The sequence below is a fragment of the Physeter macrocephalus genome, unplaced genomic scaffold (genome assembly GCF_002837175.3).
Source record: "Physeter macrocephalus isolate SW-GA unplaced genomic scaffold, ASM283717v5 random_770, whole genome shotgun sequence".
NCBI classification, from domain to species: domain Eukaryota; kingdom Metazoa; phylum Chordata; class Mammalia; order Artiodactyla; family Physeteridae; genus Physeter; species Physeter macrocephalus.
This window is the reverse complement of record NW_021146056.1, coordinates 8,303-20,205: the sequence shown is the minus strand read 5'-3', so window position 1 is coordinate 20,205 and position 11,903 is coordinate 8,303. Positions and strand designations below refer to the sequence as shown.

At 52.7% G+C, this 11,903-nt stretch overlaps 1 protein-coding gene across 1 annotated transcript in view; it reads right to left on the bottom strand.

The window, feature by feature from the left end:
• Positions 1-11,129, bottom strand: part of PKNOX2 (PBX/knotted 1 homeobox 2) — a gene marked incomplete at its 5' end in the record, with an annotated part of 33,514 nt that extends 22,385 nt beyond the window's left edge. Inside the window, one exon of the mRNA XM_028486267.2 lies at positions 10,941-11,129. Within this exon, the coding sequence (XP_028342068.1) occupies positions 10,941-11,129 (189 nt within the window). The remainder of the gene's footprint in view (positions 1-10,940) is intronic.
• Positions 11,130-11,903: the final 774 nt, after the last annotated feature.

Below are 11,903 nucleotides of genomic sequence, written 5' to 3'. Positions count from 1 at the left end.
GAGGATCCCACATGCCGCGGAGCGGCTGGGCCCGTGAGCCATGGCCGCTGAGCCTGCGCGTCCGGAGCCTGTGCTCCGCAACGGGAGAGGCCACAACAGAGGGAGGCCCGCATACCACAAAAAAAAAAAAAAAAAAAAAAAAAAAAGGAGGCCTCTGGCTTCCTAGCTTTGGTTTTAGGGCCAGGAGGAGCTTGGGCCTTCGGCTGCAGGAAGGTCTAGAGTGTGGAGTGAGGAGAGACGTGTACTTGGAGGAAACCTGGAGCCAGTGATGGCACACAGGGAGCGACAGACAAAGGAGAAGCATCAAAGGCCAGGGCACAGCCAGGGCGCGTCACCTCCCAGACCCTGGCACCCGGGAAGCCGGCCAAGCCTCTCACAGAAAGAGGCAGTCGGTACTGACTTACACGTCTCATTCGATTCAGCTGCTTAAGCCCCCTTGGCATCTCCTCCGAGCTGCCTTTTCTACCCTCCTGTAGTGTCCGGCCCAGGACTGGAGGAGCACGGGCTATAAATAAGCAGCAGCGGGGCAGGAGTCTGGCTCCCCCTCCTCCACGCCCGGGCCGCCCATCTGGCTCCTGGGAGGAGGCCTCGCTCCCACACCCCTGAGGCTGTGACCTTGGGGAAGGGAGGGAGCGGCTCCTGCCTCGACTTGACCTTTCTGGGATCGGTGAGGGCCTCCCCACCAGCGAGGTTTATTCTTTGAGCAGAACTCGTGGCCTTCTCATTTGTACAGCTCCAGGGTAATGCTGAGTCTGACCTGCAGAAGCCTAGAGACTGGAAGGGCCTTTACAATCTGAGTATTTCAGCTCCCTGCGGTACAAATAAGGAACTGAGGCTTAGACATCCAAGCGACTTGCCCACGGTCCCCCAGCTGGGTAGCGGCAACAGGGCTAGAACACTGTCCTCCTTCCTCCACAAACACTGGACCCACACCCTGTGCCGAGAACTGGGCTGCAAGGTGCTCCTGGAATCACAATGGTTCAACAGCTGTTGAAGGCAAGTGAGCAGATAAAAACAGCCCAAACCTGGAAGTACAGAGACAGCGTGGGCACCCAAGGAATGAAGGTGGATTGGGAATTAGCACCTCATGCTTCAGTCTCCTCACTTATAAGATGTGTCTGGCTTGGTGCTAACACCCAAGAATCCTCAAAGCCTGACTCTTCAGCTGTGAGTCTGCTCCAAACTTGAGCTCCCCTCGTCCCAAACTCCCAGCCAACCACTCTCCCAGGGCGTAAAGCAATACTGAGCTGACGTCAGGCTGAGGCAAACGTGGAAGGTAAATTGAATGGCGGGGGGGGGATCCATTCCATGCCACTCACCCTAAAACTAAAGGCTGTGACTTTGCAACAATCTCTGGTTTGGAATCTCCCATGCCACAGTGCTCGTCATTGAATAAGGATATTTAGGAATTTCAAATGTAAAAAGTTGTCTCAGACTTTCTCCCCCAACCCCACCCCCGGAAAAAATATCCAGCAAGGTTAGAAAAACACAAGCAAAGCCAGGAAAATAAATATAAGATGTATGCCTTGGGATTCAACCAATACATTTTTACTAGCCAGAGGCAAAAGGGTGAGCTATCACCTGGATACTTCACCGGCTTATTCAAACCCTGGCTGGTCCTCAGACTTGTGGCTTGGCTAGCCTCCATGCCAGCTTCCCCAGTTTGGGTAACTAAAGGCAATTTATGCATTGGCTCAGACCCTTCTCTTTGCTACCCTCTCCTCCTACTCTGGGTCTTTGCTGGGAAGTGCTAAGAGGCCAAGTTACATTAGTAAAGGAATGGGATGGAGAAATTCATGGACAGAGACCATGGGCAGGGCCTGGGCTGGCCCCATCTTAGCTGGGATAAAGAGGGAAGCAAAATCTTGGCATCCCTGAGGTCTGGGGAAATGATATTCATCTCTTACATCTATAAATATGAGCTGTTTCACAAACCTGCCTGAGAACTGGGGTGTTTTTTTGTTTTGTTTTCTTTTGTTTTTATTTATCATTGGCTACATCGGGTCTTAGTTGCGGCACGCGGGATCTTTCGTTGCAGCGCGTGAGCTCTTCGCTGTGGTGGCCTCTCTCCAGTTGTGGAGTGCGGGCTCCAGGGCGTGTGGGCTCTGTAGTTTGTGGCACGTGGGCTCTCTAGTTGAGGCGCGCGAGCTCAATACTTATGGCGTACGGGCTTAGTTGCCCTTAGGCACGTGGGACCTTAGTTCCCTGACCAGGGATCGAACCCGTGTCCCCTGCATTGTAAAGCGGATTCTTTACCACTGGACCACCAGGGAAGTCCCCACTGGGGTGTTTTTTAAGACACAGATTCTTAGGACCATTGAATTAGACCATCAGCAATCTGTGTTTTTTTAAAAAACCTCCCTCACATGGTCCCAAAGATCAGATGGGTCTGAAAACTACCTATTTATCATACACGTTGAATATCAGAGAGCATTCTTTCACCGTGCTATTTCATTTTAATCTCACCACTACCTATGGGGTCAGCAGAGGAGAGATTATTCTATTTGCCTGAAGAGGAATTGAGGTCCAGAGAATGGAAGTGACCTCCGTGAGTCACATGGCTCTGCCTCGAACCCAGGTCTTCTGGCTCCAAGTGAAGCACCGATGCTCCCATGGAGAGATGAGCTTTGGAGTCAGACAGCCAGGCTCCAAGGTAAGCACAGCGTCTGGCACATTTAGGCACCCAATAAATCATTTCCCACTTCCTTTGGCTAAAGTCACGCCACTAGGGAATGGCACAACCGGGGTTTAAAACCTGTCCTAGACACGTAGGGCCTCGTGGGTTCCTTACTTAGCAACAGCAGAGGTTCATCCGGGGCTGCATGCCTAGCAATGGTGGTCACGCCTTTGCACACACGCCCCTCCGTTCCCGCCTCCCTGCCTTCAGTGTTCCTGGCCCAAGGCCAAGCCCCAGAAGTCGAAGCTGCGGTCTCTGTCCCGAGACGAGTGACTTGACTTTGCAACTATTTCCGGTCACGCCTTAGTCTCCAGCCCGCTAGAACCTTGTCTCTATGGAGACAATGGGGCTGCGTCTCTGGAGACCGTGTACCGGTCTTTTCTGAGGAAGGATCTACTATAGCTGCAGTGGGAGCCCCCTGGGGAGAAGATGTTGGCTAAGCACACAGTGTTATTATCTTCTCGACAGCTTCCTCCTGGGTCTCAACAGACTCCAAACCAGGTAGATGGTGCTCTGCCTAGACCCACACAGAGCTGTTTCCTGCCAGGTTCCTTGGCCTCATGAAGAGGCTAGAAGCACATTTGGTAGTTTCAGTGACATTTCAACATCCGGAGACTCACATCCCTGCTTGAGTTGTCCAGGAGCCAGGGGCTGAAAGCTGGTTATCCAGCCCAGGAACTCTTTGCCATGATCAGGAGCATGACAGTGGTGTCCACAAGCCTCTGGAAACTGTTCCATCGGGCTGGGGAGCATGCAGTCTCTTACTTCTAGTAGGAAATGGGCCAAAAAGCTGAAAACTTAGAGTTCCCCAGCAGTGACGTCTTTCAGGGCATGGACCAGGTGACCAAGAAGTCGGATGGAAATCAATGAGCTGGCCTCCACAGACCTCGGTCCCACTCCTGCTCCTTGTGTGCTGTTCCCCAGAGACCCAGAGAGGCCAAGAGCCTCTCGGGAGGGGCGGAGCGAGGTAGAGGAGCAGCTTTAGGATGGCTGAGAGCTTGCGCTCCCGGACGCCACCCCTGGGCCAGCTTCCGGGCCCTCGCTTCCTGGGGCCATCAGTCATTCTTTCTGAACCACAGTGGTCACTGGGTGAGTTTTACTCCACATTTCATTTTTGGAACAAAAAAAGATGACTTGTTCAGAAGGAAGCCCTTACTAAGAAAAAGTGAAAGGCTCCGCAATTACTTTTGGAAGCGGAGGGTGGAGACGGCGGGGAACAAACGAACTGACAATGCCTGTGAACTCTGACACGATGGTCTGATGTCAGCCCAGGAGGAGCTGTGTCAGCCCCTCGAGCCATCTTTCTTTCTTCACTGTTAATAGCAAAAGGGTTTATGCTGCGTGGGAAGACTTAATTTCCACTCAAGGAAGAAACTCCTGGAAGAAACCACGATGGTAAGAAGAAATGAAGGAGTGAAGGAAAGGACTGATTAGAAAAGTTTTCCTTTAAGTTATTTTGAAATAGCTGTAATTTTTATTGTACTAGGATGCCTGTGAAACCGGGGAGTGAACCGGATGAACTTGTGAAGGCCCTTCCAGTTGGGGATTTTAGAAAAACCAGAGCCATTCCCCGGGGTGTATTGTGAGTGGGTGGAGGGAGTGGGGGGCAGCGGAAGCGGGCGCCCCGGCTGTCTGCCATCCCCCCCCCAGGCCACTAGGGGTCTCTGCTGATCCACCAGCCCAGACCATCCTCCCCAAAGCCTCCCAGGCCTCCCAGGAGGACGGGTTTGTTGCTAACTTGCCAAGACTGGGGGTGGGGAGCTGGTCTGCTGGAGAGCTTGTCTTGACCCAGCCGGGCAAGCCCTCGGCCCATCCTCTTGACTCCTTTAATGCTTCCTGTCAGCCTGATATGCTGGGCAGGCAGCACAAGGGTTCTCTGTCATGCACCTGTCACCTCCCCCTGCTTGGTTGCAGGGTTTCTGAGGGAAAGACGGGTCTTTCTTTGAATTCCCCCAAACTGCCTAGCACAGCGTTGGGTGCAGGATAGATGCTCAGTAGATGGGTGGCCTGAGTGGGCTTCAGCCTGGAACGGGGTGAGCGTGTGCCTTTTTGGGGCAGGGACGTTGCCGCTGTCCCCAGACGCCGTGTTCTTGGCCGCACCCCTCCAGTTCTGGCAGAGCCAGCGTGCTGTCTCAGGCTGGGAAAAGCTGGGTTCCCAAACCCGGGGAAGCCAATCACACGTAAACAAGCCACCTAATCCTGTTCCTGTCCCACTCCAGCTGGGAGCTTTCATCTCAAGGGGACAGCAATGCTGCTGCTCTTAAGGAACACTCCCTCGGAAAGAGGGAGCCGCTCAGGTTTCTGAGCCTGGCAGGGTCGCCCTCTTGGGGTCCTGGCCCCCGAGCGGAGGCCAGGGGGCTAGGAACCCAGAATGGACAGCCTTAACGCCCATAAAGGAGGAAGGCCGGAACTCAGCTTCCTGTCACTTGGGTCTGGGGGTGTCCCCTTTTCATCTCAGCAGTGACCTTGCAGGGTGGGTCACCACCGCCAGCTCGGCCACGGGGCAGAACTTCCAGGGGCTGGGCTGAGGTGCTGGCTTCCCACCCCCTTGGCCTCTGGCTAATGTTGAAAATGCAAATTCTGTGGGTCAATAGGTAAGTTTCCCCTTCCCCAGGTGAGGATGTACTTATTAGTGCCCTTCCTATTTTTCTGGAGAGTAGCACAGCTGCAGAGTTACATCTGGTCGGCTGAGCCCGGAATCTCAGAACCGTGCTTACTCTGTGGCCTCTCCCTTCCCTACTCTCAATCTATTAGCAAAGCCAAATTCTTGCTTCCCAGCAATTGGTTTCTTACTCGCTGGTCTCTGAATCCCTGATCTACAGCTAGGTAGGGTCATGCCTCCCCACCCAGGGCCCAGGACCCTTGGTTCTCCTTCCTACGTGTCACAGAAAAGGTAAAAGGATCTAGTAAATGAAAATAGACTCATCCCTGACTCCGCTGCTTATTAGGCGTGTGACCTTGAACCAGCGACTTAACTGCTCTGAGTTTCACTTTCCTTGGGTGTAAAATGGAGAAAATAATGTGCACCTTGCAGGCTGGTTGTGAGGCATAAGCAAGATAATCTATGTCGAGCACCTGGTACACAGAGTGCTTGGGACCAGGGAGCTCAATAAACGTGGACGTTCTCCCCTTTCTCTGCCAGTTAGTTCTTCCTTGAGCAGCTCAAGAGGTGGACAGTCGGTTCATTTGTCTCCAAAGCATCTCCAATCCTTACCCCATTGCCTACATTCTCCACTGCCTTTAAAGTCTTTGGCAATTGGCTGTGGTGATCAGACTCAAAGCATAACCTCCCACAAGTTTGGCTGCAAGATACTCCGTCATTACATTCGCAGTTAGAGATTGTGTCGCAGTGGTTTTCATGCCCTTGGAACCCAGCAAGCTCAGTAGGTGCTTGAACAGATGCACGTGGCATGAGTGAGTGATGGTCCCCCCATACCCTGGCCCCTTCTCGGCAGGGACTGTGAAAGGCTCTCTCTGTTCCTTACCTTCTCCAGACTTCTCTCTACCCTGGGAACATTCACACTGAGAGCTCCCAGGTAGTCTGCTAATCGCCCTCCACTCCCCCAAGCTTGCCTGAAATGCCCCCTCCTCTAGGAAGTCCTCCCAAGGCCAGTGAATCTACAGCTTCTCCAATCACAATAGGATTTGAAAGTCCTCCTGCTGGCCTATCTGATCCTTACAGAGGTTTGCTCATCCTGTCTCTGGGCAGGAACAGACCCTGGCCATGAGGGCGTGCAGGCTGGGGCCTGGGCTTTCCCCGGGGAGGAAGAAGGATGCTGAGTGGTGACTGGGCAACCTCAGGCCATACACATGCTTTGCTCAATCCAGACCACTTCCAGCGGCTGCCTTCCTGCCCTTCCTCAGGGTCCCCTTGCCCCCGAGCACTCTGTGCTCACATAATTTACCTAGATCCTTGGGTGTGACTCAAGCTCCCTCCCACTGAGATCGGGCACTCATCATGGACAATTCCCTGTGTTCTCTCAGGACCTAGCACGGTGCATACGATAAGCTTCCCCTAAATGCTCGGCAAATGAATGAGAACTGTGGCTCCGCCTGATTTGCACTGGAACAGAGCTGAGGTTTAATCTCCACGGGGAAAGAGGGATGGATTTCAGGTCAAGCTAACGCTTGAGGGGGGCGGGCATGAGGGTCTCTCCAGTGGAATGGTTTATTTGGTGCCATCAAGGAAGGGCTTCTTCACTGAGGATCTGCCCCCACAGGACGCCTGGGTTCTGCCGGGTAAGAATCCTGGGTGTCATTAGGTGCAGGCAGGGCAGGGTGGCCTCCTCCAGAGGGGGAAAGGACAGGCTGTGGCCCAAGTCCTTGGAAACCCCGGTTTAGCTTTCCTGCTTGCTGAAAGCAGTCAACCCTGCTCCAAACCCCCTTCCACCCCCTAGGAGAAAGCTCACACATAGAAACGGAAGGCCAAGCGGAGAGTATGCCCGGACCTCACAGAGCTGGATGGGGACACAGTATGGCATCTGAGAGAGGGGGGCCAATTTGAATAAAAGAACATCTCCCACTCTGCAACACAAGGCTGAATGATTAGCACACAGGCAAAACCATGAGCCAGCAGTTTGCAACAAAGCTGGCAGGCGGCTGGAATGTTGATCCTGAGGATCATGTTCCAGAGGGGAGACACCCCTCCCCAGGCCAGGCTGGCGCTCTGCGCGGCTATTTCAGGCTGGGGGGATTAAGGTCGAACCATGACGAATGTGTGCACAGACACACACACACACACACACACACGCGCGCGCACGCACACACACACACACGCTCCTCCTCTCTCCTCTGCCGAGCTGGCTCCCACGCCCGGACCCCGGGCAGGCCTGCCTCCTGCACTGAGTTTCTTGGCCCCGAGGGTCTCTCCTTCCTGGGAAGGCCCAGGCCAGCCCACGCCCACCTTGGCAAGGCAGAGATGGGAGCCTGACCCGGGGATGTGGACGGGGCAGCACAGGGCACATCCTGCTCACCTCCTCCCCGACACACACCTGGGACGCTGCACTGACCCCCCACCCCCCCCCTCCCCCCACTACTGCCGCCATCTCTCTTTCCAACTCCTGTCTGCCTCTGCCTGTCTCCTCTTCCTCGGTCTGTGTCTCTTTGTCTTTGTTGTTCTTTTCCTCTAGTTCTTCAGCCTCTCCGTACCTCCCTCTCAAACGTGACCATTGATATTTGTCTTTCTTTCCCTTTGTCTTTCTCCCTACTTCTCCTTTCCTCCTTTGCCTTCCTCTTGCCTCCCTTGATTTCTATCTTTCTCATCATATTACTTCTTTCAACAGATATTTACTGGCTGCCTGTCATTCACCAGACCCTGTGTGGCTACTGTCAGGTGTGGGTTATAATAAGATATAAAATATTGTCTCTACTCAAAAAAATGTCTGTTATCCAGGAGAGGAAAATGTAAAGTCACATGGGATGTTTACCATGTAAATGGCCCACTGTGCCCAGGAGTTAGTTGAGAGAAAGAAAAGTCCATGCTTTGGGGTGGGGTGTCAGGGAGGCCTCCACGAGAGAGCAGCCTTATTATTGCCCTTGGGGAAGAGGCTGGGTTTGGTCCTGCAGAGGTGTGCGGTCATCACCCAAACACACAGGCGTGGAAAAATAGTGACCTACGAGGGCATCAAATGTCAAGTGAAAGGATGTGACAACTCTGGGGGGCAATTGGGGTTTTCGAGCAGGAGAATGGCTTGAATAGAGCTTTAGAAGATAAAGCTATAGCAGCAGAAGGCTAAGAGGTGTGCATATGTGAATGTGTGTGTGTGTGTGTGTGTGTGTGTGTCTGTGTGTGTCTGTGTGTGTAGGAAGGCTGCGAGGTAGCCAGAGAAGACAGAAGAGCAGGTTAGGAAGCTATGACAGCAGCTCGTGTGTAATTACCCACTGACGCCTGAACAAGTAGGTGGGGCCAGTGACAGGAAATGAAGGGACAAATCTGAGAAGCAGCAAATGGAACCACCTCGCTAAGTGTCTTCTCCTCTCTTTCTTGGTGTCTTTGTTTTTGTCTGATTGTCTGAGTTCCTCTTTCTAAGCAGATCAGAGGCCTTTCTGCAGTGGTCACCCCAGGGCCAGCTTCACTGTCAGGCACAGATGTGATGCTTACAGTGATAGGAATCAAAGTTCCTTCCTCTTTCCTCTAAGCTCAGAGGCACTGAATGCACGGATTCCCCAGGAGGACTGATTTTTGCAGATAGCATCTTCGGGGCCTGGCTCACCCAGAGCCCACGTTATCCTTCTCTGCTAACCCGCGTCTCCAGTGACCCTGCTTTCTGCACACGAAGTTGTCGGCCCCGGGGACCCCAAGCCTGAGGGGGCCACTGTGGCTGCAAAGCCCCCTGGCCCTCCTTTCTTCTCCCACTGCCCTGGTACACCCCCGATGCCAGAGCTCGAGCTGGGGTTGGAGGGCCCAGGAGGGGAAACCCAGTGCCTCTCCAAGGACCTGATTATTTCCAAAGACTTGTGCTAATTTTCTGATATGATCCTCACATCTCTGTGAGGCACTAAATCCTCATTACTTTTCCTGACCGATGCATTCTAATTAGATCAACACTTAAAACAAATTCACAATAGCCACAGGATGGCTTTCCATCTCATTAACTCCTCACTTATTATTTTCATGAAAATTACTGATAAAAATGTGCATCTCCATTTGGTGAGGCCTCACAGCCTCCTTGGCTCCTATCTTGCATCTCTCCCATCACCAGGGCTGCGCAGCATCGCCATGGTAACCCACAATAATAGAAACTAATAAATTACAAACGAGATGCTCATTGAGCAATTATTGTCCTCTTTTATGCAAGTTTCTTGCTAATTTTGATCATAAGGGAAAGTACAATAAGACTCTGAAGGAATGAGTCTATTTCAAGAGAATATTAGCAAGCAGAAGCCTGGGCGGCTGAGTTTAGATCTGTAATAAAGTGATTTGGTGATTTCAAGCAATGGGAAGAGGAAATAAACTTCCGGCCTCGTGTCCCATACAGTACTCACTATCGAGTCCCTCAGAGACCCCACTGGGGTGGGTTTGATGTGATTCCTGCTATCAAAATGTACAAGGCATGGCTGGCCTTCTAGGGGTCACCACGTCCTTTCCCCTGCCTCCACCAACCTAGAGGGATAGACTATACGTATCGATCCTTAAAACTTAAGGATAGGGCTTCCCTGGTGGCGCAGTGGTTGCGCGTCCGCCTGCCGATGCAGGGGGACCGGGTTCTTCCTGCCATCAAAATGTACAAGGCATGGCTGGCCTTCTAGGGGTCACCACGTCCTTTCCCCTGCCTCCACCAACCTAGAGGGATAGACTATACGTATCGATCCTTAAAACTTAAGGATAAAAATGGCACCACCTTTCTTTGGCATTCTTTCCAGCACCTCTCACCAAGCATTCTTAGAAGGTTTACCGGTATCCCCAAGCCTGATTGTCTCGTGGGCAGAGGCTAGTGCAAACCTCCTGGGGGACCCTCCATGTGTCTGTCCTGGACTCAAGAGCTCAGTGGGAGAAGAAGAAAGTGGCCAGTCTAGGGCTTGCATAGACACCAGTGAGTTGGGAAGGTATCACCAGGAAGCTTTCTTAGCTTATAGGCTTGGGGAAAATATTCTGTCCTGGAGAGAGAGCCCATTCTCTGCCATTTCCACAGTTCCCAGTTCCCAGGATGAAGGTGGCAGGTGAATCTTGTGAGGGGTGACTTTAGGTGACTTACACAGTGGCCCTGGACCACAGGGAGACAGATGTGCCAAGGCAGGGTGAGCAACTAGAGAATGATCCGGGAAAAGCTGTGGGAAGCTGTTGTCTCCTATTAGGTGGGCAGGATTCAGGGAAGGCCCACTTTCCCCACCTTCTCCTTCCCAAAACACAGAGAGCTCATCAAGCCACAGCCCCCTTGAGAAGCCTGTGAGGCTGGGATGTCTGGGTCCACTCCCAGCTCCATCCCCGCCTCATCCTCCTGCAAAGCTCCCCATCTCCTTAACTCCTGTGCTCATTTTTTGGGATATCTTGGACCAGGAAGCCAGGAATCACTTTGGACATTGTCCATCTCAGATCTGATCATCTTCTAGGGAATACTGATGCCCTGGCATGCTGAACTCTGAGTGAAAAAGGGACTGAGCTGCTGAAAATAGCAGGAGGAGTGGATCAGAGGATCCTTTCACCTCATGGTGAAAGGATACAGTGAGTCTAAACCATTTTCCTAGGTCTCCACGGGACCTTCAGACATTCTGACACCTCGCTTAGGAGCCTGGCTAGGAGACAGGACCCAGCCCTGTGTGTTACCTGTGAGTGAAGGTTTATGGAGGGCTGGTTGGGGGAGTAGGGCCCCCCGAGGTCATTCCTGAGCAGGTTATCACTGTGCATCTTGGTTTTGAGGCAGGTGATGTAACGGTTACAAAAGTCCTTGCAGAGTTCATTGACTTTCTCCAGCTCCAGCAGGTGGATTCTGAGGACCTGGATTGCCTTCACCATCTGTGGAGGGGGAGGAGAGGTGAGCCCAGGTGTCTGGATCCCAGTCCCCTCACTGCCTTGACCACCCCCCACCCCAAGTCTCAAGCACACGGACAGAGAGGAGCCCATGCTCGCCCTAGGGACATACGCTTTCCACCCGCAGGATTTAAATTCTCCTTGTGGGTAGCTGCCGATTGTTTCCTTGCTTTGAGTTCACTGTTATCACAGCTGTTCTTGAGGCAGGCGTGGTATTCTGAGAACAGCACTGTCCTTAGAGGTTAGAAGGCCAGGTCTCAAGCCCCCTGCCTGCCACACAGTCTGTGTGGCCTTGGCCAAGTGCTTAAGCTCTCTGTGCCTCATTGTCTGACAAATGGGGACCATTACGCGCTCCCTGACAACTGTACAGTTTTGTGGAAAGGAGCGTCTGAGGGAAGGCGTGAGCTGCAAAGTGTGAGGCCTTGAACAGGCACGAGGAAGACCGAGATCAGAGCTCTTTGCAAGAGCCCCAAGAGGTCAGGGACTGGCTATTCTTAAACACGTATTCTGAGTACCTCATGTGATGCCAGTCACCTAGCAGACACCCCATTAATACATGTTGACTGACTGCATCATCCAGCATGACTTAGCTGGGTGCTGGGACACCCAACTGTCTGCTGTGGCCTTTTCCGTACCCTTTGGTACGTGTGTCTGCCGCCTCTTCAAGTGGACGTTCTTAACCTTTTCAAGGCAAGAAGCTATTTCTCAATCGAGGCTTTTCCCTTTATCGTTGTTATTATTATAAAAAGAAGGTGCTAT